Here is a 26037-nt window from a genome sequence, read left to right on the forward strand (position 1 = left end):
TGACACAGAATAAATGTGGTCTAATGAACTTCAAATAAATTTACCTATTATGGGGTCCAATATCCATAATAAATTATGGACCAACTTGAAAACTGGGCCCATACTCAACCAAGTGGTCTGCAGGGCGCAGCTTTATACGACCACAGAGGTCGAACCCTGAACAGTTGGGGCTAGTATGGAAACAACATTCAAGCTGGATACAGCTCTGAATTTAGATTGTGATTAAATAGTTGACACAGCATAGGTTTCTGACACAGAATGAATGTGGTCTAATGAACTTAAATTTTTTTGTTGCTTTTGAGCAATTCACTAATGCTGTTGAATATTAATCCTCTCAACAACAAAAAATATTTGAAGAAATTATTTTTATTTCCTGAAATCTGAAATAAGAAAAATTGAACTGTAAAAGTAAAGCTGCCAAAAATTGACTTTAAACTGAGTTAGAGGTAATAAGCATTATATACACATTTCATAAAATTTAGTTGAGACAAACTTAAGTTAAGAGAACAGAAACTAAAAAATTCTTCAATTTTTCCATTTGACGTAAAGAGGCATAACCCTAGTATGGTAATCAAAGTGCTTGTAATCACTGAATGGTAAGGACTGCTTTAATTTATCAGTTGGTAGTAAAGTGAATATTGCATTGTATATTGTATATATAATAGCAATGATTTAAGTTGATTCAACTACTATTCTGGACAAAGAAAGATAACTCCAATTTTCAAAGTAGATTTCATAAAGCATTGGTTTTAGGTGATTCAACAACCATTCTGGACAAAGAAAGATAACTCCAATTTATAGTCTTGAAACTACAAAAATTCTTATTTTTTGCCCCTTTTTGGCACTTTATTCCTAGACTGTTTGCCCCATAACCCACAAAATATATCCAAACCTTCTACTTATGGTATTAAACATTGTGGTACAATTTCAGAACAATTGAAATACTTATACACAACTTTTTGTACTAACATTAGATAAATTCTTGTTTTGGCCCCCTAATTCCTAAACCTTAGGGACCATAACCCCAAAAATCAATCCCAATCTTCCTTTTGTGGTTATAAACATTGTGTTAAAATTCTATTGATTTCTATTTACTTATACTAAAGTTATTATCCGGAAACCATCTAACTCGGACGACTACGTGATGCCAATCTTCGACCGCAAATTTGTTCCTAACAGTTTGGGCCATAACCCCCAAAATCAATCCCAACCTACTTTTTTTTTATAAGAACCTTGTGGTACAATTTCAGAATATTCCATACACTTACACACAAGTTATTGTCTCAAAACAAGAATAATACTTATTTTGACCACTTTTGGGCCAAACACTTATGATCCACATCAGCAAACGACAACCACTGAACATCAGTTTCCTTAGCATGTTTGTTTGATTTCATAAAAAATGAATTCTTGTGGTTCTTTCATACATGTATGCTGAATATACCCATGTATTTTGGATATTGGGTCATGAAAGGTAAATGTCCAATTTCAACTTATTCAGTTCTCAGATATCACATGTATCATTAATTCTCAATTTCTGTATGTATGCTGTGTGATATATTTTATCACAATTTAAATCAAGACTTGTATCTGCCATCAAGCTTAGATGTTGTGTCCATATTTGCCCAAACTGTTCAAGATTTCAAGATTTGTCATTAAACCTTAGCGAAATTGACCATGAAATAGCAATTTAAACAAAGTATTAGAAAAGACTTGTTTTTGACCCATACAGATCTGTAAATTTAGTGTCTTTTTTGTTGTTGGCTATATAAAAATATATGTATATGTTTATATATGTTTTTGATACTTGTTTTACTGCTTTGTATCAATCTGTTGAGTTGCCCTTTTTAACTGATTTTCATGGTTTCTTCATATGTTGTGCTGTTACACCACTCTCCCAGATAAGGGGAGTGTTGGACATCCGCTAACATGTACAACACACAACATTCTGTATACTCTGCCTGTTCCAAGTCAGGAGCCTGTAATTCAGTGGTTGTCATTTGTTGTTGTATATGATATTTGTTTTACATTAATTGTTTTGTACATAAATCAGGACCTTGTTTTCTCATTTGACTTTTTTACTTTAGTCATGAAGTCATTTTTGTTATTGAGACCAAAGACCATGAAGATTGGAATGTCAAATATGTAAAACATTTGAAATCTACATAACTTGAACAGAGATGCCAAAATAGTCTTAGGTCAATGATAGACATATACAAATGTACATGATGGATGAGTTGGTGTTAAATGTCCAGACCACAATTCTTTTCTTGTGATTAAAGTAACCTTAATTTAAAAACCTTCTGGGAATCACTATCACCGAATGTGGTATAAAAGGCAGTAACAGTGTAAAAGTTCCAGACTTCCATCAAAAGATATAACCTTTTATTAGGAATGATAAGGTAAACAAATTGCACATGTACATAAAAATTAAAAAAAGTTAAAAATATAACAAATTACACATGTTTCTAATCTTTGTGTACAACTCTATCTAGAGCTATATAATATGCTGTTTTATCACTAATATCATGCCATCCTATTGGTCCAACTTCACAATCAGCACAAACTAAGTATTTAATATTGTCCACTGTATTACAGAATCCAACATTCTCAAATGTAAACATGTCTCCAACCTTCCAGAAATCTGATAGCTTCTCTCCATTTGAGTCTATACCTTCCTTCTTTTTCTTCATGTGTGGCATAAAGAACTGAAAAATAGAAAGAAATTCATAATTTTACATTCATTTTAACGACATGAATTGAAGATTTTAATCTTATACATTGTACATGTTATATATACCAAGAAAACCTGACAGTGGTAAAAGCGAATACATGTGTGACAGGTCTGTTTCCCTTTGTATATATGTATTAGATATATTTTGTACTTAACCATTTGAAAGCTGTTGAGCTATGGAAGTACTTCTTTATCTAAATGTAGGTCGTTAAACATGCTGCCATGTACAGGTTGGGCTCAAGTCAGAAAAAGTGGGGTATATCCTGTTTGCAGAGAACACCCCAGTTTTCTGGGGTTAAAAACCCCCAGTTTTCATACCATAAATTGAAAAGGAAAAAAAGAAGTCCTGGTAAACTGTTTTTTTCTAACCCAAAAAAACTGGGGTGTTCTCTAAAAACAGGGAATACCCCACTTTTCCTGGCTTGAGCCAAACCTTAACTCAGAGGTCCCAGTTTGAGACCAAAAGGAGACAAAGTGATAATGTCATATAAATCATGCTATCTGGTTGCATTCGCCCCCAACAATAAAAACCAGTCAGTGAGTTACACATGTAACATGTCATGTGTAAGAAAAGGTAAAGCTATATTTTTTTTCATGTATTCAAAAGCCTGCTTTGTATTTGTATTTGTCGAACATATGGAGTCAGCTTTGTAACATGCAAAGATTAGTTGTTTTAAAGAATGTTAAGTGATATCAAATTTCTAATCATTTCAACGACATTTGAGGAACAGTTCCCCATTTGATGGGTTGTCTCAAACCTAGGCATATAAACAGTTAAGAGTTGTTTGACAGGAAGCAAGTTAACTCGTACCAACGGAAACTCGTACCATGTTAACTCGTACCAAAAAAGTTAACTCGTACCAACGTAAACATGGTAAAGTGAACACCAATCAAATGCATTTAAATAAGTTGGTACGAGTTAGCAGTGGTACGAGTTTTTTTTAGTGGTACGAGTTGACGTTGGTACGAGTTTACATTGGTACGGGTTAACTATAATTCGTTTGACAGATTCGGCTATGGTAGCTTATTTGAAATCTTGTCATACACTTCAGGATAACCAGGTGCCAAAGTGTGGATAGTCAAATTTATGTCACTTCTTAGTTTCTGATTTTTGCAATACATTTGTTGACAAATACATAATTTATGGTGAATGCCAGAAATTATGGATAGAAACAAGTGCTTGTGTAAAACAGGATTCATTACCTCAGATTTGCAGAACATTGCACTTTTTGGTAAAAGAATTAAAGATGAACATCTTTCACAAAAAATCTTTGTTCGATTCTTTCCATCTTCGCTGAAGTCATTTTGCTCCGACGGATCGTTCTTCGTGTCAAATTCTGCCATTTTTTCAAAAGGCATAAAACATAGGTTGATTGTTCCGATTTCGAATCATCACCATTTTGTCTTGATGTCAATACTCTTCAAAACAAAAAAATCATGTTAGCAAATACATCAATTTTTTCAACATAACTGAAATTCAACAAAAAAATCGATAACAAATAAATGAGCATCAGACAAAATAATTTTAAATATCGGAATGTAGCACTTATTTTAGATGTTTTTATAAAGTCTTAAAAGCGCTTTAAACAGGGACAAATTAATATATTGTCAAAGAAACAAACTGACTCAGAACAATTTATTTTTGCTGAAGAAACAAACTTTATGAAAGCAGAATAAATCATTAATTGTGAACGAAATATTGCCTTATAGCTGGTATGTGTAATGGAGAAATAAGATTACTTTCGAAGACCGTTTCGCCCCATTCGATTACCATGTTTGTACACCGAAAATTTGTTCAATTAATAGTTCTGCCATAGTCGTTTCGGCCACAGAAAACGCTTAAACAGTTGTTTCGTCCTTAGCCGATTCGGCCTCACTTTATAATTCATACTTTAGATTCAGAAACAGTGGCAATCAAGACACGTTAAGAACTTTAAAAAAATAGTTCAATTAATTATTACATTTAATATATATGAGGTATGCATTACCTGTGAATGGGGACCTGTGAAAAGATTTTCGTCAAAGAAAAAAAATATAATAGCTTTTCAAGACGTCATAATTATTTGGACTACCGAAATTGGGGACTTCGTCATACATGTGAACCTCCCGACGGGAGTACAAAACTCCCGTTTTCAGGGGTCCCCTCCCGTCCTCCCGTCGAAGAGAAAAAAATCCCGTGTAGAAAAAATTTCATGAATGAAAATGTTCAGTCGCCATTTTTACTATTTTGTTTACAAAATTTATCATTGAGATCGTAAAAACCCGAGATTTTTGAAGTCGTAAAAACATGAGGTTTATCGAACGTATCCGGTGTAACTGACATTACCTGATTACGCAACATGTGGAGATTTTATTTCTTGCTAAAGGCTAATTAACAAGTGATAATAGTTTGATTGAACAATCATAAGGTGTTTGTATATCAATTACTCGATGTGGCTTCTGTTTATTGCACACGCTAAGGATGATTAAATGATCAAATATCGATAAATACCGGCATTGATGGAAAATGGAATGTTGTTGTCCAAAAATTTATCGGAAGTTTTTTGATGCCGAGAAAAACATTTATTGAATATGAAAATCTCGAGATGAAAATACTGGAAAAAGGAATGGTTTCAGCTCAATGTGAGCTGTTTGCTACACCATGTACACAAGCTGACTGAAAAATTATATAAGCAAATTGATTATTTTGTACACCATTATGTGTTCAAAATGCCAAAACGACAGTTATCTCCGTCTTCAAAGACACCAGTTTCAAAACAACAGAAATATTTGACAAATTTCAACAATGTTTGTTAATTTATTATTTATTTATTATGTAATAAATGTATAGCATAAATCTCTCTTATATCTCCAGCCAATGCCAATGAAAAACAAATAACAAAAGATTCTCATCAGCAATCAACAATGTAAAACAAAAGAAAAAAAGATTCTCATCAGCAATCAACAATGTAAAACAAAAGAAAAAAAGATTCTCATCAGCAATCAACAATGTAAAACAAAAGAAAAAAATATTCTCATCGTAAAATAAAAGAAAAAAATATTCTCATCGTAAAATAAAAGAAAAAAAGATTCTTCTCAATTATTCCTTTATAATGCAGACTTTAACTAATGCCATTCACAAGGAAGATTGAAGAAAAAAACACATCATACAGTTAGTTTTACGACGAAAAATATGTCGATAAAAAACCTCCTGATCTGAGGTCCAATCTCCTGACCAAAATTTCCAAATCTCCTGATCTGAATTTTACAGTCCATCACATGTATGCTTCGTCCCCATATCATGTTTGTGACGTCTTGAACAACTTTTTTTTTGTTGCTTTGATGCTTTCCTGTGTTTGTAGGAACGCATTATACAAATGTAGCAAAAAATTAAAACGCTTAAATATTTTAAAAATTTAAACACCAAATTATACCTATTTTATGTAATGTGGGTTATTGTCTTTGGAATTAAAACGGTTAAACCCTCAGCTTAATCACTTATTTAAAAATATTATCTTGTCTATAGAATAGCTTAAAGGATAAGCCTCGGAAAAGTGCTCTAGAACACAGCCTACCTCTGTTTTGGGTATTTTTAAATGAAAGTTAAACAGTTTGGGATCAAACCCTCTAGATTATACCTTTGTGTATAGAGGGATAATCCTTCTATAGAGGGGTATTTTTGTTTACACTGGATTTAAATCGAAATAGGGCAGAAGGGCATTTTCTTCTTATTATGGCAGTAACCTGCAACAGTTGATGCACCAATTGATGTCCTTAGTTTTACTTTAATATGCACATGCCCAGTTTGCTGCTTATCTGACTAAATATACAATCTATTGTTCACCATGATTGAAAGCTGTGATGATCAGGTAAATTCCACTCACTTATGCCTCACTGAACAGACTTTCTATTGTTAGATTTAACATGAAATTTAAAGGTCAACTATTCCTTTTGTTGTTGATCAGGTGTTCAGATAGGTATACAATAGATTGCAAGTTTTGTCACTTTAGCAGAAAACTGGTCATCCCAACTTTGAGTAAAGTGCATGCTGATGCATATAATGCTAGAGATTATAGCCAATATATCTAGAAAATGCTATTCTGCCCTAATTTGCTTTAAATCCAGTGTAAACAAAAAGACCCCTCTATACAGGTATAATCACCATACAGGGGGTTTGTTCCCAACCTGTCAGTCAGGGGTACTACTTGTACAAGTGTATTTTATTTACTTGAAGAAGTAAAAAAAATATGACTGCCTGTTAAACACATACATGTATATTCGAATCATATTTTTATTTTTATTAATTTTGTTTAATATTTATATATATATTAATTTCCTAGGAGGCACTTCCAAATTTTTTATTTATTAAGCTTATGAAAGCAACACCATATCAGTGTTATAACTCTTATCTGCAATTGTTCAAAACTATTCTCAAACTAAGGATTTCAAAATTGAATTATGGATGTTTATAATGTCTAGGTTTTTTTTTCAAAAATAAAATAAGATTATTAAAGAGTAAAGATAAATTTTTTAAGCTACATTTTAGAACCATATATTGCTTGGCAGTCTGACAATTTAAACTAAGATCATACAGAAAAGACTTTACAAATTTGAAGCTAATAACATGAATAACATGAATAATGAATTAAATCAGATGCTAAAATTTTAGATCTATTTCGAACTCCCTCCATCATCATGATCATATAACATGTACAATGTTCACGTAAATGTAAATGAAAAAAATTATGAAAAACAAAATCTTGCTGCAATACAATGTAAACATATATAATATTGATGTTTAAGTGTTCTCAAAATAAGACCAATTTCTTTTATTTTAGAATTGAAATGGCTGATTTATCAAACAAGTTTATCACTCAATCTGAAGTGGATGATAAAAGAAAAAGAAAACAAGAAGAATGGGAACAAAAAAGAAAACCAGATGATCCTATGGGTATTTTATTTTATTTCCATCATGTCCATATTGTCAAATATAATCTTACTTAAAAAAAGATGGATTTTTGTATTACAAAAAAATGTACTGTGTTATTGTGTTGTTACAAAATGTACCTTAGATATAAGAAGATGTGGCATGAGTGCCAATGAGACAACTCTCCATCCAAATCACAATTTGTAAAAGTAAACCATTATAGGCTAACATACATATGGTTTAAACTGTACAATATATTGATATATGTAGATTTCCACCAACATCCCCTGTTTCAGTTTACCTTTTTCATTGTAAGATAATGGTGTGTCCATCATTCACTATTCTACAGTCACTTGATAGTCTGGTGTTCAAATTTTGAAGTTTTTCTGTGGAACTTCTGGGCTAAAGGTGTCATCAGGATGTACAAAATTATATTGATCAACAAGCATGGCAGCTATTACATGTACTTAAAAATAGATTTCAATCTTCAATTTTAAGGGTTAATTTCTACATTGAAGAAATAAACTCTTTTTTTTTTCTCTGTTTCTTCCAATGCATGGTAACACATCATTGACATGGCCCATTAAAGAATAAAATTTTCATAAAAATACATTGATGCTGAATAGACCTCAAACATTAGAAATATTTGCAATTGTTTAACCTGTTAGATTTTTTAAACAGAATGTCCAGAAGCAGATAATAGGTCTCTGTATGATAAACTTCAGGAACAGAAGATGAAGAAGGATGAAGAATATGAAGAACAACACAAACTTAGTAAGATTATCTGAAATCTGATTTAATTCAAATCATCTGAAATCTGGTATAATTCAAATCATCTGAAATCGGATATAATGCAGATCATTTGAAATCAAAGAAGAGCTAAATAACATACACTAAGTAAAATTATCTGAAGTCTGATATAATTCAGATCATTTGAAAAAGGAGATCTAAATAACCAAAAACTAAGCAAGATTATCTGAAATAATCAGATCATATAGAAAGAACATAGTGACAAATTCTAATAATGCATAGCATCTCTAAAAAGAAAAACCTAATGACAATAATTCAGATCATCTGAAAAAGAATGAAAAATGACAAAAACTAAGTAATTTCATTGGAAATAGTTAATCTTTACCACAAACTGCCATTCTCACTTTTATGATTGATACAATGATGAAAACAGTAAGTTGTGGTTAAAACATTGTTCAACTCACCCTTGTGCACAATGGTGCATATGTACTCAAATTAATTGTTCAACCAATGAAAGTTTGGTAGTGAAACTTAGCAGCATTCTTCACCACTACTAGAAAATGTGTCACATACAAGGAAGAAAACATTACATTAAAGTTTTGATATTTTTTGCCGCCAATTATAAATCTGATCAGTGTTACAGCTCATTTTATTACCAGTATAATTGTTTGCCACTTGTCAAATTGCTTTTACAGTATCATTGATAGATTTTTGCAGCAGTGATTTTACACAATAAGAAGATTTATTTTGATACAAAGAGTTATTTTGATACTGTACATGATATGTAACAGACTTTGAAGTTAATATGATAATCAACTATGTGTTGTAAGTTCATTTTGTGTTTTGTTACAGTGAGTTGACTGTTAGTGTTGCTCTCCACCAATTGTAATTCATTCAAAATTTTGACCAAATTGCAATTTGTTTTATAAAATGAAATTGTTCAACTGGTCAGAAATTTGAACCAACTGCTGTAGAAAACCACAGCCAAGTCATGAAAGTGCAAGGTGATAAAATAAAACATACTTACAATCCTATAAGACTTTTACTCCACTTTAATGATGTTGTGACAAAATTAGTTTATCAGTTTGTATAGTTATATTATATTCATTTCCATGCTGAAGGGGAACTGTTTATTTTGAATTGCTATTAAATTGTCCAAACTAAGCTTTCATATAGTTTTTCTTTCTAAAAGTATTCTATATTTATAAGAATCAGACATTATGTGAATTAAAACATTTCATATTCAGTAAAATATGTGTAAAATTGCAATATATGTTTGTAGGAAGTTTCCATGGGGGAGATAATAACTTTTCTTTCAAAAAGTCTTTATTCAAAAGAATAATATTTTAGGTTATCTCCCCTGAAAACTTATCAATAGCATATTGTTATTTCACACATATTTTACTGAATATAGGATGTTTTATTTAAAATGATATCTGATTCTTATAAATATAGAATACTTTTAGAAAGAAAAACTATATGAAAGCGTAGTTTGGACAATTTTATAGCAATTCAAAATAAACAGTTCCTCTTCAGCATGGAAATGGCTATAATATAACTATACAAACTGATAAACTAATTTTGTCACAACATCATTAAAGTGGAGGTAAAGTCTTATAGGATTGTAAGTATGTTTTATTTTATCACCTTGCACTTTTACGTTTTATCTGAACAATTTGTTTAATATTCTGACCAGTTGAACAATTTGGTTTAATAAAACAAATTGCAATTTGGTCAAAATTTTGAATGAGTTGCAATTGGTGGAGAGCAACACTAACAGTCAACTCACTGTAAAAAGTAATTGAAATTTGTTTTCAATTTGTTAAATACACATTTATTTTATAAACAGAAAACAGTGTAAAGGGGTTAAATGAAGATGAAGCTCATTTTCTAGAATTTGTGTCAAACAAACAAATGGAAATAGAAAAGGCCAGGTCAGATGAAGAGAAGTCTTTATTCAAAGAAATAAAGGTTTGTATATCAGTATCTATAGATTCAGTTTTCAGCCGTTTTGTCCCTTCTGCGACAAAAGTACATAATTGTTGCTGTTCTGCTGGTAGAGTTGTCGTCTTTGTTGGCATCAATAATTGTTCTGCTTGAGTAAGTTTGATAGTAAAACTCATGATAGACCAATGATATTCTCTGCAAGGTTTCACAACTATCAGTACATCTCAGTTTGAAGATCATTTTGATGTGCTGCCCTCTATGTGATGGTCCAGCATCTTTGTGTTAATTGGCAATGTTGCTTTTTATTAGATTGTCTTTTTCTGATTTTTCTGATGACAATGGGGACATATCTCTTTGTATATGAGAGCAAGTGCCACAAGAAAACTTACATGATGTGTAGACTAAAAGATATTTTTTTTTTTTACTGCTTTTAACTTACACTAGATATGTTTGATATTCTTATCAATTAGATTATATATAACAGTGGATCAATTTTTTTGTACAGAAAATAAGCTGACCCCTTTCATATTTAAATACTTTAAAATATTTGGTCCAGTTGTTTAATAGATTTGTGCTAATTTTATCTAAAAGGTAAATACAAAAAGTAATAATTCAGTTTTACTTTTGAATTGTCATGTAATTCATATTATATATAAACATTATACATAATATAGGAAACCTATTCCTCACAGTTTTCATAATAACAAAAGCATAGTTAATTTTTCTGAATTGACATTGTATTCATGGTATATCATATGATTTGTAAGGAAAATTTACTATTATTTCTTAGAAATGTTATTGGTTTAAAAAGAAATTATCTAATTCTTTTAATAAATATTTTGATATATAATTTTCAACATTTATACACAATATATTGTAAATACTGACCATTTATGAGACATTTGGCCAGGAGGAGATAAGCAGGTCAAAAATTGCTCAATTCAGGGGAGATAATTCAACTGGTTATGTGCAAAAATCACTAAATTTACATTTTCAATACAATACTTGTATTTAGAAAACAAGAAGGAGTAAAGACATCTTCCTTTTAAATTATTTTAAAGAAGTAGAAATGAAAATGTTCTATGAGCAAGTTTGCCAATTACTAAGGTTTTCATATTTCATGTACATGTACTTTAAGTATTGCTAACCTGTCATGCCTCTAGTTAAAATTCTGATAGGAAATTCAATTTTCATAAATTTAATGCCTCTACACATACAAATCTCTCAATGGAATTTTGTTCTGTATATTTGCTAGATATGATAATCAGTTGTATTGTTTTACAGGAATCTTCAGTATCAGCAGTACAACCCTCGTCATCACAGGAGAAAAAATCTACCAAACCTGCAGTACAAACTAATAAAAGATCACAAACAGCACTACTGGCAGGAGCAGTCAAAAGAAAGGGGTATAAATTCTTTAGCAATAATAAAAACTATAATTTATTTTTATAAAAGAATAAATAGCCAGGGGCCAATCCAAACAATGAAGGAGAAGAAGGCCATATAAATGTGTAGTTCTTTGAATTTTGAAAAATAAAACGGCTAGCTGATGAAAAAGAAATAGTTATTTTATTTGTGTGGCTTTGATTAATATGCAACAAGGGTGAGACGAAAGTAAATAAAACTTATAAAGTCTTCCCTATGAACAGTTTCTAATGGTAGAATATTTACAATGCATACATGCATGCATGCAAGCAATACAATAAATTATAATACATATAAGATTTTGATGATGTGAATGGTTTTATACAATTGAAATCTTCTCTAAAAGCAATGCTGTCTATTCAATTTTTCCTTTTGTTTATGTTTATAGTTTGGTTCCTGTTGTTAAAGTAAAATGCTGGAATGCTGAATTTATATTAATTTACAACTTAATTCAGTCATATCATGAATATACTGATAGACACTTAACTTGGCTAATAAGTTATTCAGTGAAATACAGAGCATGAAGCATAAAACTTAATAGACAATTTATGTTATGATTTTACAGAACAAGTGAAAATGAAGATAGTAACAAAAGAAAAAGCCTTGACAGTGAGTATTATTTAGACTAAGTTACAGTTATCTTGGTTATAATGTCACAAAGTCTAAGGACAAAATGCCCCAACCAACTGGAAAATAGGCTGCAGACTCAAACAATACATACAAATGTCTTACTCTAGAGAACCACTGAATGGAATGAAACCAAACATAGCATGAATGGTTCTCATGAGATATTGACCAAGTGTTGTTACTTTGTAGCCGATCCATCATCCAAGATGGCTGTAAGCAGGGGATTTAGTTTAACAAAGGATCCTATGGAAAATGCATACACAAGTCTTCTTCTAGAGAACCACTGAATGGAATGCAATATTAAACCAAATTTGGCCTCAATCATTATTTAAGTATCTGTTATGATTTTTATCTTTTTTTGATATTATTTAAAAACCCCAAGTAGAGTCAGGTGAGCGACACAGGCTCTTGAGAGCCTCTAGTTTTATTTTTTATGCCCAACCTATGATATTAGAGGGGCATTATGTTTTCTGGTCTGTGTGCTGGTGCATCTGTCTGTCCTTCTGTCTCACTCCAGCTTAAAGTTTTTGGTCAAGGTAGTTTTTAATGAAGTTGAAGTTCAATCAACTAAAAACTTAGTACACATGTTCCCTATGATATGATTTTTCTAATTTTAATGCCAAATTAGAGTTTTGACCCCAGTTTCACAGTACACTGAACTTAGAAAATGATAGTGCGAGTGGGACATCAGTGTACTATGGACACATTCTTGTTTTGTCTGACCAAACTCTGATTTCTGCAAATAGCAATTCGGATTAAACTTCCTTCCTAATGGTTATTTGCAATGAATTGCAACTACTCATACAGATGTTTTTTACTTGATGCAACAGGTTCCAGTATGCACCTGATTCGAACCCTTTCCAAAACCGACATTTTTGCCAATTTTTGTAGCAAAATTCCCAAATAGTCTCCAAATTTATTTTCATCTTTATTATTCATGACAGCAATGTTCATTTTATTCAACTGATAGCTTTATGCCGAACATGACTGACAAGTTATGTGTAAATCCTGGTAAAACATATCTTGACTGACAAAACCAGCATTGACAAACAATTAATGGCCTCTATAAACAGAAATTAAGACATTTACAATACCAGATCATATTCTGTGAGCAGATAAGCCTTGGCTAATTCTGGGTTTGCAGATCAACTACAGAAAATAAATAACAATTCCAGGTATGAGATAAAATACATTTATTAAATATAAACTCTAGAATTGAAAACCAAAAGATATACTAAAATAAAAATAAAACAGGAAATATTTTAAACAGAAACTCAAAATTATTTTTAGTTCACAAATTTACATGTCAAAATCCAATAAAATGTTACACTTTTCTTTATTTGATGTTTTTATATAAATATGTAAACATATTACTAAAGTTCTCCTCAATTTTAAAAGATCAGTAAGTATTTGTGTAATTTTCTACTAACATTTCAATTTCGATTACTGTAAATTACTTCATTTTATTATTGGGATTTAAAAAAAATGGACATATTTGCAAGATTAATTGTCGAGATTATCAGAAAATCTGCGTAAGGGAATATGTTATCAGAATGTGAGTTCTTATTTTTGCAATATTCACTCAGTCATTTTATTCGCATAAATCTAATTCTCACCATAGTTTCTGATTTCCAGCTTCATCATTACATACAGCAAGCAATGACCCTTACATTCATGTATTTTACATTTAAATAAAGATGCATTTGGGTATGATATATAAGTGTAAAGTTCGTAGAAAGAAAGAAAAAATTCACACAATTTAAAACTGTTTTCACAATGGTTAAGATTTGTCTATCTTCATTTATTTCCATCCTAACAATCCTGTATTTGTCTTTATGTGGATTACAGCAAACATTCTTAAGTTTACTATAGCTATTCTAATGCCATTTATCATTAATTTCAATCTCATTTTTTCAGATAGAGAACCTGAATCCAGTAGCAATACAGGGGCAATAAATACCATTGCAAGGGAGCAGTTGTTGAATCAAAGAGCCAAAATTATTGGAGTTTTACCAGGACTTGGTGCTTATGATAATGATACGAGTGATTCTGAAACCTCTAGTAGTGACTCAGAATGTGATTTCAGTGTACAGAAAAAAATAAAGATTCAAGTTAATACACAGTGATTAGTTATGACAGTTGCGAATTTTTAAATGTTCCACAAGGTTCCAAATTTAAACCAGTGGTTTAAAATATTGAAACTGCCTATATTAAAGGACAAGCTGTTTTTGTTTCTTTATGCAGAACCATTCTTATATGCAAAGAATATGAAACACTTGTTCAGATTTCAGTGAAATAGAAAACGTTATCCACCATCAGACAAAAAATGGTGTCGACATTGTCCACAGCTCAACATATTTATCTTATGCTGACCATTGCATGTTAATTTTAATTGTTAAAACATAAATTAGTTGATCATTAAATGTTTTAATGTTTATTTTAAATTATTTGCTTTGTAAACGTTTTTTTTTTTTTTTTATACATGTGTGGTATGATTGCCAATGAGACAAGTATCCATCAGAGCCCAATTTTCATGGATGTAAGCAACCATAGGTCCCCATACACCTTAAAGAATAATAAAAAAAACACATACTGTAAAGCCGCAACGTGAAAAATGTGAAACAACCACAGACCTGATTTATAATAAGAAATAAACAAAATCAAAACAAATGACAACCATTGCATAACAGGCTTATATCCTTGGACAGGCACATATTGAATGAGGTGGGGTTAATCATGTTTTGATAACCCAACTCTTTGCTATCCTGAGACAGTGGTATTACAGCACAACATAAGAATAGTCTGCAAAAACCAGTTGAAAGCACAAAATCCCAAGTATAAAAACAAAAGACATAGTTCTGATTTCAAGGAATTTACAGTTATTGGAAGCTTTTTCTAATTCAATAACAACTAATTAGTTTATAATGTTTTCCCAGACCAAAGTATGAATCAGTACACATCCAATGGGGATAGTGTTAAGAGAGCATAAATAGTTGAAGGATGTAGGACCACAAGTTTGCATAATTGGATAGCAATACATTTTTACACCCCACCTACAATAGTAGGGAGGCATTATGTTTTCTAGTCTGTATGTCCGTCTGTCTGTCCCACTTCAGGTTAAAGTTTTTGGTCAAGGTAGTTTTTGATGAAGTTGAAGTCCAATCAACTTGAAACTTAGTACACATGTTCCCTATGATATGATCTTTCTAATTTTAATGCCAATTTTAGTTTTTGTTGAGCCTGCGACTTTTGTTGCAGAAAGCTTGACATAGGCGGCGGCGTTAGCTAACTTCTTTATATTTTAGAGGGTGGAAGACCTGGATGCTTCATACTTTGTATATAGATACCTCATGTTACGAAGTTTCCGTCAGTCACATGTCCAATGTCCTTGACCTTTAAAAAAAAGTTGTAAGTTTTTGTAATGTTAAATTCTCTCTTATTATAAGTAATAGGATAACTATATTTTGTATGTACATACCTTGCAAGGTCCTCATGCCAGTCAGACAGTTTTCACTTGACCTCGACCTCATTTCCTGGATCAGTGAACAAGGTTAAGTTTTGGTGGTCAAGTCCATATTTCAGATACTATCAGCAATAGGTCTTGTATATTCGGTGTATGGAAGGACTTCAAAGTGTACATGTCCTACTGGCAGGTGTCATCTAATCTTGACCTCATTTTCATGCTTCAGTGGTTATAGTTAAGTTTTTGTGTTTTGGTCAGTTTTTCTTATACTGTATGCAATAGGTCTACTATATTTGGTGTATAGAATGATTGAAAGGTGTACATATGATGTCTAGCTGGCAGGTGTCATCTGACCTTGACCTCATTTTCATGGTTCAGTTGTCTAAAGTTAAGTTTTTGAGTATTGGTTTTTTTTTCTAATACTATATGCAATAGGTCAACTATATTTGTAAGTATGGAAGAATTGTAAGCTGTTCATGTCTGCCTGGCATGGTCCATCTGACCTTGACCTCATGTTCATGGTGCATTGGTCAATGTTTAGTTTTATTGGTTAATGTGAAGTTTAGTGACAGTTATCAGGGCCGTAAATTACATAGAGGCATGTAGGCAGTGGCCTCCTATTGCGGGCTGACAAAAAAAATAATAAATGGAGAAAAAAAAACACTGAAAAGAAAAATTGTGTAAAATCATGCATTATTTTTATAGCACTGGTTGTTAGTTAAAACAACAAGGTGGTTAATCATAATGGCATGCAGGTGTGTTCAATATTTAGATCTGAACGGTCGGTACCCAACTCAACTCTTTTGCACACATATAATTTTCCCACCTAATACTATTGCATCTGCATTCATAGAAGTGACAATGTTGGCAATATTGAATGCATAGAAGTGCTAAAAAGATGGGATTCGTCCAGTCAGAAAAAATCACCTTAGCATTTGACAAAGCCAGAATAAAACTTTTTGGTGTATACAAACATTGCTACGTTTTAATAATTTGAACTTGATAGATAAAGTTATGAGTTATTGATAAATAAAATTTTCATTTTAAGGTTTGAAAATTGTGCCTTTGAAACAAAGTCAAAATTAGTTCGATTTGGACACCCAAATAAGCCGGATAAACCACAAAAAATGACCAACTTCAGGGGACTTTCATTTTAAGTCTTTGCAAATTTTTCCCTGAACTTAAGTAAAATAGCTTGTATAGAGTCACAAAGCAGGATAAAGCGAAAACAAATCTTACTCTACCGGGACACGTAATCTAACTCTGGTTTATAACTATTTTAATATATTCCAGGCGCATATTTATTGAAATGTAACAAATAATTAACAATTCGTGTATTCTTGTTATGAACATTGCATACAAGGAAAAGGCCCCCAAAAAATGTCCCTTTCTACATGGGCCCAAAAAATGTTCGCCTCACTCTGCTCGGCGATAATAAACTGCCTCCCCTTACAGGGCCGTCAATTTAAGGCCCTGGTTATAAGTTGTAATAAAGATTTTTATTTAGGACTATCAACATAATATCAATGATAAGTAAAGAAGGCAAGACATTTCAGCATGTGCACTCTTGTTATCCCAATTTCACAGTCCACTGAACATAGAAAATGGGGGCATCCGTGTACTATGGACACATTGTTGGTGAGTTATGTGTCAATTTATCAGCCACAAAATCAATGTTAGTAGTTTTAAACATGTGTCCAAATATTTTTGACATTTTGCTTTTAGTAAGTATCAGAGAAACATACATTTTTTTACATATTAATAAGGCTGTTGGTTTTCTCGTTTGAATTGTTTTACATTGTCTTATCGTGGCCTTGTATATCTGACTATGCAATATGGGCTTTGCTCATTGTTGAAGGCCCTACGGTGACCTATAGTTGTTAATGTCCGTGTCATTTTGGTCTTTTGTGGATAGTTGTCTCATTGGCAATCATACCACATCTTCTTTCTTATATAACTATCAAATATTGACACTGGCTAATGTACCGTAAAAAGAAGTCAAGGTCAGATAAACCCTGCCAGACAGACATGTGAACTTTACAATATTTCCATACACCAAATGAAGTTTTTATGCCCCACCTACGATAGTAGAGAGGCATTATGTTTTCTGGTCTGTGCGTCTGTTCGTCCGTCTGTCTGTTCGTTCGTCCGTCTGTTCGTCCGTCTGTCCTGCTTCAGGTTAAAGTTTTTGGTCAAGGTAGGTTTTGATGAAGTTGAAGTCCAATCAACTTGAAACTTAGTACACATGTTCCTCATGATATGATCTTTCTAATTTTAAAGCCAAATTAAACTTTTGACACCAATTTCACGGTCCACTGAACATAAAAAATGAAAGTGCATGTTTCAGGTTAAAATTTTTGGTCAAGGTAGTTTTTGATGAAGTTGAAGTCCAATCAACTTGAAACTTAGTACACATGTTCCCTATGGTATTATCTTTCTAATTTTAATGCCTAATTATATTCACGGTCCACTGAACATAGAAAATGAAAGTGCATGTTTCGAGTTAAAGTTTTTGGTCAAGGTAGTTTTTGATGAAGTTGAAGTCCGATCAACTTGAAACTTAGTACACATGTTCCCTATGATATTATCTTTCTAATTTTAATGTCTAATTATATTTTTTATCCAATTTCATGGTCCATTGAACATGGAAAATGATAGTGCGAGTGGGGCATCCATGTACTTTGGACACATTCTTGTTAAAAGTATTTTAGAAACAGACATAGCAAAAAAACTTTATATTGGCCAATGAACCATGCACGAGTTCAAGGTCAGAAACCTGCCAGTCAGCCATGCATACATAAATACCCCAAATGTAGTATCTGAAATATTGACAATACCTTAAAAACTAAACCTTTATTCATGAACTCTGTCTGACCTTGCAAAGATGCCATATACCAAATATAGTTATCCTGATATTCATCACAAGTAAGTTTATCACATGACAATTTTTTTTTTTCAAACAGTTTCTGAAAAATGAGGTAAAGGAGAATGGATATATATGACTGACAGAAACTTCATAACATATAAGACATCTACATACAAGGTATGAAGCATCAAGGTCTTCTACCTTTTGAAATTTAAAGCTTAATACAAATAATGACACCTGATAGAAACCCAAACGTCTCATTTCCTTTAGATATGGTTGCAGGTGAGACAAAATTCAGGTGCTCCTGAAGGGGTAAGCCGTTCCTACTTACCTAAATATGATCATGAGAATAACTAGAGCCTGAATTTACTTTGCCCAAATTGTAAATATAGGTCCTCGAAAGTAGTTCATATGAAAACATAGGAGCTTGTTGTTCAGTGGTTGTAAATTTGTTGATATGGTTCATAAGTGTTTCACATTTCTGGTTTGTTATATAGATTAGACCATTTGTTTTTCTGTGTAAATTCTTTTACACAAGTCATGTTGGGGCCCATTATAGTTTTCTGTTCAGTGTAAACCAAGATTTGAGTTGAAGGCTGTATAATTGTGAATTTTTTATACATTGTGACTTGGATGGAGATTTGTCTTGTTTGCACTCAATTAATTCTAATTTATACTTCCTGTATCATTCAGTTCAATGATTCCCAAGAAGATAAAATTTTGAAAAGTTAACGAACTTAACCTGGATACTTCGTGAAAAGCTCATATGGTCTATAACCAGGGGAAATATATCTGGTAGAAAGCCAAATTTAGACAATGAAAGGAGAACAAAATTGTGTCTGTGATAAATGAATCTTATTTTTTTTTGTTATTTCAAGATTTTTTGCTTAAAAATTAAACCAAAAATATTTGGAATGGGTTCCACAGAACCCTGTGTATTTTTTGATTTTAGGAGAGTTTAAAAGTTCCCAAAAGGTTTGATAAAGTTATTGTTGTCTTAAAACATTTACTGCAAAAAAATCCAACACTATGATAGTCCACTTATCAGTGAAATACATAAAATAATGATGAAATTAAAGTACTCTGGATACTGTTTTTGATAATAAAAAAACCTCATTAAATGATGTCTAAAAATATTTCACTAGAGACTGGACCTAAATTTTTGATGACCCTGGCATTTAAATGTAGGGTCGCTATATGTTGGTTACTGGACTATCATTACACACTCAATAAAGTATATGTCCAACATTGATAATATATAGGAATGGTTCTCTAAATTGGTTTAATAGAAAAAGTGAATGAAACAACATAAATTATTGTCTATGAAGGTAAGAATTTTTAATTTCTTATTCTAGAAGTTGACATATGAGAAAGATAATCTTCATTGTAAATGACTTTTTATTTCTTTAGATGTTAAAGCATTCCCATTTTGATTGACAGGGAGAAGTTTGGCATCCACAAATATGTTAACAGTTTTAATCCTTTCAAACTAACTCATTTCATTTCCAGGAGCTTATTTCCTCATTGTTGAAAGCAATATGCTAACTTGTAATGACATGTGCACTTTTATTTTATTCACTTTCATCACCACATCTTGTTTATTTATTTCAATATGTACTAAGACTTGTTTAGGTCTGGTCAAGCACATTATGTTTCTGTAGTCAAAAGTGAAATTACATAACTATAATTAAATGAACCCATTCTTTTCTATAAAGATTTTATTTTTATTTTTTACATAACACAAAACAATTTAAAAGTTCTCAATACTTCAGTCAGTATTCTATAAATATATAATTAAGACTGTTCTGTAGCATTGCCGCCGCCATATTTCTTTACCCATCTTTCTACAAATTCTCTCTTTCTTATATCACGTCTGGCAAAATAATCTGGGTAAAGTGCCTTCTCCCTTGGGTGCCACATGTCCAATAACTAAAAGAAAAAGTATATACATCATTTAATAGAAGACTTTCTAATTTCATAGCTTAAAACTGATTTTTTAGTTGAATAAAATCTAACATGACCAAGCCTGATAACATTGCTTATGCATATAAATGTTATGGAAGATTTGTTCTTTCCAGATACACAAACAGGCTGTCAGACAGCTTTATTTTTACATACCTAGAATTAGCAGGGTCTATTTAGCCATTGGTCCATGCAAAAATTATTGTTTATTTTCCTCTTAACCCTGCCAAGTCTTTTTTTACCCTTGAGTCAATTTAAAAAAATTTCTCCTTTTTTCTGAAGATGAAAAAGTGTCAATTTGTTGATTTTTTTCAATGAAGCTTATTAAAAATGTCTTATAACCAGTTAACTCTTAAGGGGGCTCGCGGGTACATGTATATATGATTTTTTTTTTTATTAAATATAGGATTTCACTATTTTCTCGTATAAATGAACTATATCATATATAAAATTTTAAAAAATGGGGTCACCTTTCATTTAAGCTCACAATCTGCCTTCGAAAGAAGCATGCATTTTTGATAAGGTACTTTTTTTCCCTGTTAAACTAATAGTAGAAATATACATGCTGTAAGTAATATTGAAATAAAAAAAGTACTAAATTAAAGAAATCGCCTAAATTTTACATTTGTTTAATATAAGTACAGTTTATTTGAAAATAATAATAAAATATATAGGTCACCAATGTCAATGAGTTTAAAAAGATTTTAATTTTAATTTCAATGCAAAAAAAATGCATTTTTTCACCAAAGGGAGATAATTTGAAGTTTTTTCAATTATATAATCATTTTTAAAAGTCATCTGGAGTCAAAACAAATCAATTTTTGTGGTTGATTTTTGTACCATATGACAAAGAAACAATTGATAGTGTAATAAATAAAATTCTAATAAAAAAAAAAAGTTTAATTTTTTGTGTCCTCGAGTCTCCTTAAGAAAATTAAAAGTGTGTCAGCATTGTTCAATCAACATCTCTTTAGTTTCACATTGATCTTATACCACATCATATAATGTAAAACAAGAATTACCTGTCGGATTAACAAGAATTAGTTGTCCGATTAACAACAATATTCTCTGTGTAGATCATGTAGATCTAAATTGACATAAGTCACGAGTCTGCAATTTAGTAGTTGTCATTTTTTGCTGTGTAACTTCAAGTACATATTTGTTTTTCTTTCAGTATTTTGTACATAAATTAGGCCATTACTTTTCTTGTTAGAACTGTTAAAATTTTATCATGCTTATAGGTGACTATGCCGCTGCACTTTACTCCTATGGGCTCTGCTCATTGACTTAACAAGGCCGTGGCCTATAGTTCCTTATAAATGTCTGTGTCATTTGGTCTCTTATAAAGAGTTGTCTCATTGGCAATCATAAAACATCTTCTTTTTTCTATTTACAATTCTACAATTCCTAATGGTGAGGTATACATTTTTGACAGATCAGATAAAAAATCCTATCAACTTACAGCATCTGGTTGGACTGGAACTCTGTCATATGCTGCTCCACCTGGTGCATGGGCAACTGTAAAAAACAAAGATAATTACTTTCAATATGGATTCACTGTTTTAAATTTTAGTATTTCAGTAAAATCCATTTGTCTTGATATATAGTGAGAAATGCCAAAAGAACCAACTAAAGTAACACTGTGAGTACACCAAGCTGCATCATCATAGCTTTTTTCATACATCCTTTAAACTTTAAAGATTTTAATAGCAATATTGAAGCATACCCTTAAAACAGTGATGTTTACGACAATAAAATTATAAGAACTACAAAAATTTGGTTGATGATATTTTTTCTTATGTTAATTTTTTATATCAGACTTGATGGAAAGTTGTTTCAGGAAAATAAGTCTAGTTTGGAAATCACTGGAAAAAGCAGAAATATATAGAGAGTTTATCATGTTTATGAACATATCCCCTCAATCATGTCAATACAACACTAAAATGACTTAACCACTAGAATTTTTCCAAAGTTTACATATTACAATTTAACAATATACATACACTTTAATGGTACAGAATGCCAATCTGCAAGCATTTTTGTTCTTCCATCTTTCACTAGTTGTCTTGACTTCATAATATCTTTTTCATCTTTATTTTTATCGAACTCAGCACGTAGACACACTGCTTGATAGCGATAAAGTAATCTGTAAAATATAACAACTCTTAGACAATGATTAAATGATACATGTCACACTGTTATAAATGTTACTTACACAGCTTTCAAGCTAAAATTATTGTACACAAAAATTTATTATGGTAGACATGGTTTCTGTATAGGTGTGATACCACCATTGATTTTCCCCAATTAGACTTTGTTAAATTTGCACTTTTCAAAAAAATCTATAGAATTTATCTTTGTTTCAAATAAAGCAATACTTGGCACGAGTAAAGTTTTATTCTGTCCAGTACTATAGAAAAAAAATGACATAATATTTCATTGCATATAAGAAATTAACCATCACTGGAAATTAACCAATCAAATTTCTCCCCTTATTTTATCTGTGTACAAGGTTTAGTCACCATGTAACCTCAAGATTAAATAATGTTCAATAGAAATAATATTGAATTATTAAATAAAAATAGACGATTTATTTTTGGTTTTGAATAAATTTTAATCATGTTTTGGTTAGTTTATGTTTATATTGCTATAATTTTTTTTCATTGTTTTAAAATAAAGTAAGATTCTGACAGTTTTTTTGTGTGTGTTAAAAAGATTTTAATCATGTTTTGGTTTACCCGTCAGTGTATTGCTATAATTTTTGTTTTCATTGTTTCAGATCAAAGGGACCAAGCCGTTAAAAACAATTATTTTTTGAGTTTTTCATTTAAAGTCTACAATGTTTTACTCATGTCATACCATGGATTTATATTACTTCCATGCTCATACCAAGCTAAATACATGCAGTATTTACATCAAAGCAATTTAAAACAACAATCATGATTTTCTGATTATTCAACTGGAATTTGATTTAAAATTGAGTGCAAACGTGAAGGGTGCGAACAGACCTTTGGTGCGAATGTGGGAGGTGCAAACGTGAAGGCAGCAAAAGTGTATTGGGCGTGAATGGACCAAATTATTATTATGTCATTGAACAATTAATGCTGTTGTAGACCTGGAGATATAAAGGTAGTCTAACTAGTAGTCCGAGATTACTCTGATGTCCAACGGCTGTTTGGGCCATGAGAGCTCGTCCCATATCAAAAAGTGGACATTTGCCCGTCCAAAATAGATGCGCTGCTTCGTCGCTTCTGGTGCCAGCTAACGGCCTTGGAATTATTTAAATCTGGTATCAATTTGTTCATATTTCATTTATCCCGTATCAATTTGTTCATATTTCATTTATCCCGTATCAATTTGTTCATATTTCATTTATCCCTTCATTTTTGTCAGATTCACCTCACTGCCACCCTTTATTTTTCCATATTTAAACAGTTTTCACAGTGACCTATTGATTTCTGCATTTTGACTTTCATTTTCAAAGATTAGCATGTGACCGCGAGAAAAAAGTGATGATTTATGCAAATTACCATAATCTAACACCTTGTTCATTTTCGATGCAAGTACAATGTAATCTAAATGTCCTAGACCTTCCGATTGTTATCGTGGTTGGCTACTACTTGGATGGGCAAATATCCACTTTTTGATATGGTACGAGCTCTAACGTCCCACAGCAATTTTGACTTTCACATTCAAATGGACGTCAAGATACGAGAGAGTTCGTGGCCTCGAGAATCAAATATGCAAATATTTATATTTTTTCACCTCCTTTATAGGAGATTGATGTTTAACATTTAGAAGCCAACCACTATTTTTCACCTCCTTTACAGGAGATCGGTATTAAGCATGTAGTTCCGACCACAATAACAATCGGAGGCTCTCAGACATTTAGATAACTTGCGTCGTAAATGAACGAGGTGTTACATTATGGTCATTTTCACTGTTTTCTCGTGGTCACGTGATAATCTTTGAAAATGAAAGTCAAAATGCAGAAATCGATGGGTCTCTGTGAAAACTGTTAAAATATGGAAAAATAAAGGTTGGCAGGTAGGTGAAACTTACATAAATGAAGAGATAAATGAAAAATGTACAGATTGATGCCTGATTTATATAATTCCGAGGCCCTCAATCGGCACCAGAAGCGACGAAGCAGTGCATCTATTTTGGGTGGGCAAATATCCACTTTTTGATATGAGACGAGCTCTGACGTCCCACGGCCCAAGCTTGTCTGGCAAAACAGCGTAGCACGTCAGAGTAATCCTGGACTACACAGCCCCAGCTTGACTATCTAACTAGTTGAGTTAGGGAAGCTCTTCTTCAGCTAAATTGGTAAGAGCGCTGCCTTTAGATCCCGAGATTGAGGGTTCGAATCTCACTGGTACCATCCATAGCTATTCACAACAAATTATGCTCCAAAACAAGCAATTAATTTTTAAATATTCCATGTTTTTCTCATTAATTTCCAGCATAGAACTATTCGAAAAAGTTTATTACACTTTAATGCCCATAATACTGTTATTTTATAATGAAAGAAGGGAGAATCAACACAGGGCGAATGGACCGGATACCATCGTAGTCCAGTGTCAACTAACAAATTTTGTTTGTCCTTGAGCAGTGTTTAGTGTGATTTGTTTATTTAGGCTAATGTTAGCATTATATTTAAAAGAATTTCAACCTTCCGTAAGTAATATGTTCGGAATATTTGCTCTCTAACTGTCTGAGTGCTTCCTTGTACAGAGTTTTGACTTGTCTTGCATGGGAAATCAACTCTGTTTGCAGAAAGGACATCGCGAACAGGCGACTGGTAACCGTAACGCAATTTAAACAAAGAAAAATATCAAGAAACCGAAAACCAGTACATTTGGAATAACCGAACAAATTATAGCACAACATTTTTGATTGGTTTAAATTAATGTATAACAACGTTGCAGTGATCCCGTAAACGGTCCACATTTATATTTAACATTATATTTTTGTTTAAGTTATCGGACTCAGAATAAAAGAAGAATGAAAATAATCTATGTAAGGGTTATTCATTTAAGAAATTAATGCTTCTTTTTGTAAATTCATTGGGGTGTAAAAGCGTTGACCGAAGTACATTTTGTATGAAGCGCAGAAGCGCTACATTCTTAAGATTTGCACACGGTCAATGCTTTTACAACTCTATGAAATAACTAAAAGAAGCATTCAATACTTATAGTTACATTTTTTCGCTATGATCATGAGAACAGATTACTATTCAGTAATTGCACAGGGTTGTAAAAGCGTTGACCTTGCGCAAATTTTAAGAATGATGCGCCAAAATGTACTTTGGTCAACGATTTTACCTCCCAATGAATTTATAAAAAGGAGCATTC

At 31.7% G+C, this 26037-nt stretch overlaps 3 protein-coding genes across 3 annotated transcripts; 1 reads left to right on the forward strand and 2 right to left on the reverse strand.

The window, feature by feature from the left end:
- Positions 1-2368: 2368 nt before the first annotated feature.
- LOC139523239 (guanine nucleotide exchange factor MSS4-like) lies at positions 2369-4109 on the reverse strand. The gene is made up of 2 exons (XM_071317088.1): positions 3938-4109; positions 2369-2708 (listed from the first exon to the last, which is right to left on the reverse strand). Exons 1-2 carry the CDS (start codon positions 4091-4093, stop codon positions 2469-2471), a joined length of 396 nt encoding a protein of 131 aa, XP_071173189.1. The 5' UTR covers positions 4094-4109; the 3' UTR covers positions 2369-2468.
- A 325-nt stretch (positions 4110-4434) lies between these two features.
- LOC139523240 (PSME3-interacting protein-like) lies at positions 4435-14824 on the forward strand. The gene is made up of 7 exons (XM_071317089.1): positions 4435-4508; positions 7552-7664; positions 8322-8414; positions 10240-10361; positions 11622-11743; positions 12328-12371; positions 14307-14824. Exons 1-7 carry the CDS (start codon positions 4450-4452, stop codon positions 14513-14515), a joined length of 762 nt encoding a protein of 253 aa, XP_071173190.1. The 5' UTR covers positions 4435-4449; the 3' UTR covers positions 14516-14824.
- Positions 14825-20418: 5594 nt separating this feature from the next.
- Positions 20419-25514, reverse strand: LOC139523241 (NADH dehydrogenase [ubiquinone] 1 beta subcomplex subunit 9-like). Its single transcript, XM_071317090.1, has 4 exons — positions 25356-25514; positions 22684-22826; positions 22143-22198; positions 20419-20647 (listed from the first exon to the last, which is right to left on the reverse strand). The coding sequence occupies exons 1-4, from the start codon at positions 25466-25468 to the stop codon at positions 20513-20515; spliced, it is 447 nt and encodes a 148-aa protein (XP_071173191.1). The 5' UTR covers positions 25469-25514; the 3' UTR covers positions 20419-20512.
- Between the last annotated feature and the right edge of the window lie 523 nt (positions 25515-26037).

Source organism: Mytilus edulis, chromosome 5 (assembly GCF_963676685.1).
Source record: "Mytilus edulis chromosome 5, xbMytEdul2.2, whole genome shotgun sequence".
Classification (NCBI taxonomy): Eukaryota; Metazoa; Mollusca; class Bivalvia; order Mytilida; family Mytilidae; genus Mytilus; species Mytilus edulis.

Bases quoted from the DNA above. Each gene is read 5' to 3' on its own strand.
- LOC139523241 (XM_071317090.1), bottom strand. From the start codon at position 25,468: ATGTCCTTTCTGCAAACAGAGTTGATTTCCCATGCAAGACAAGTCAAA. The intron at 22,199-22,683 runs GTATGTATATTG...TGTTTTTTACAG, and splicing joins GCATTCTGTACCATTAAAGT to TTGCCCATGCACCAGGTGGA. The intron at 20,648-22,142 runs GTAAGTTGATAG...TTTTTCTTTTAG, and splicing joins TTCCAGTCCAACCAGATGCT to TTATTGGACATGTGGCACCC.
- LOC139523240 (XM_071317089.1), top strand. From the start codon at position 4,450: ATGTGTAATGGAGAAATAAGATTACTTTCGAAGACCGTTTCGCCCCAT. The intron at 10,362-11,621 runs GTTTGTATATCA...ATTGTTTTACAG, and splicing joins CTTTATTCAAAGAAATAAAG to GAATCTTCAGTATCAGCAGT. The intron at 12,372-14,306 runs GTGAGTATTATT...TCATTTTTTCAG, and splicing joins CAAAAGAAAAAGCCTTGACA to ATAGAGAACCTGAATCCAGT.
- LOC139523239 (XM_071317088.1), bottom strand. From the start codon at position 4,093: ATGCCTTTTGAAAAAATGGCAGAATTTGACACGAAGAACGATCCGTCG. The intron at 2,709-3,937 runs GTAATGAATCCT...TCTATTTTTCAG, and splicing joins CAATGTTCTGCAAATCTGAG to TTCTTTATGCCACACATGAA.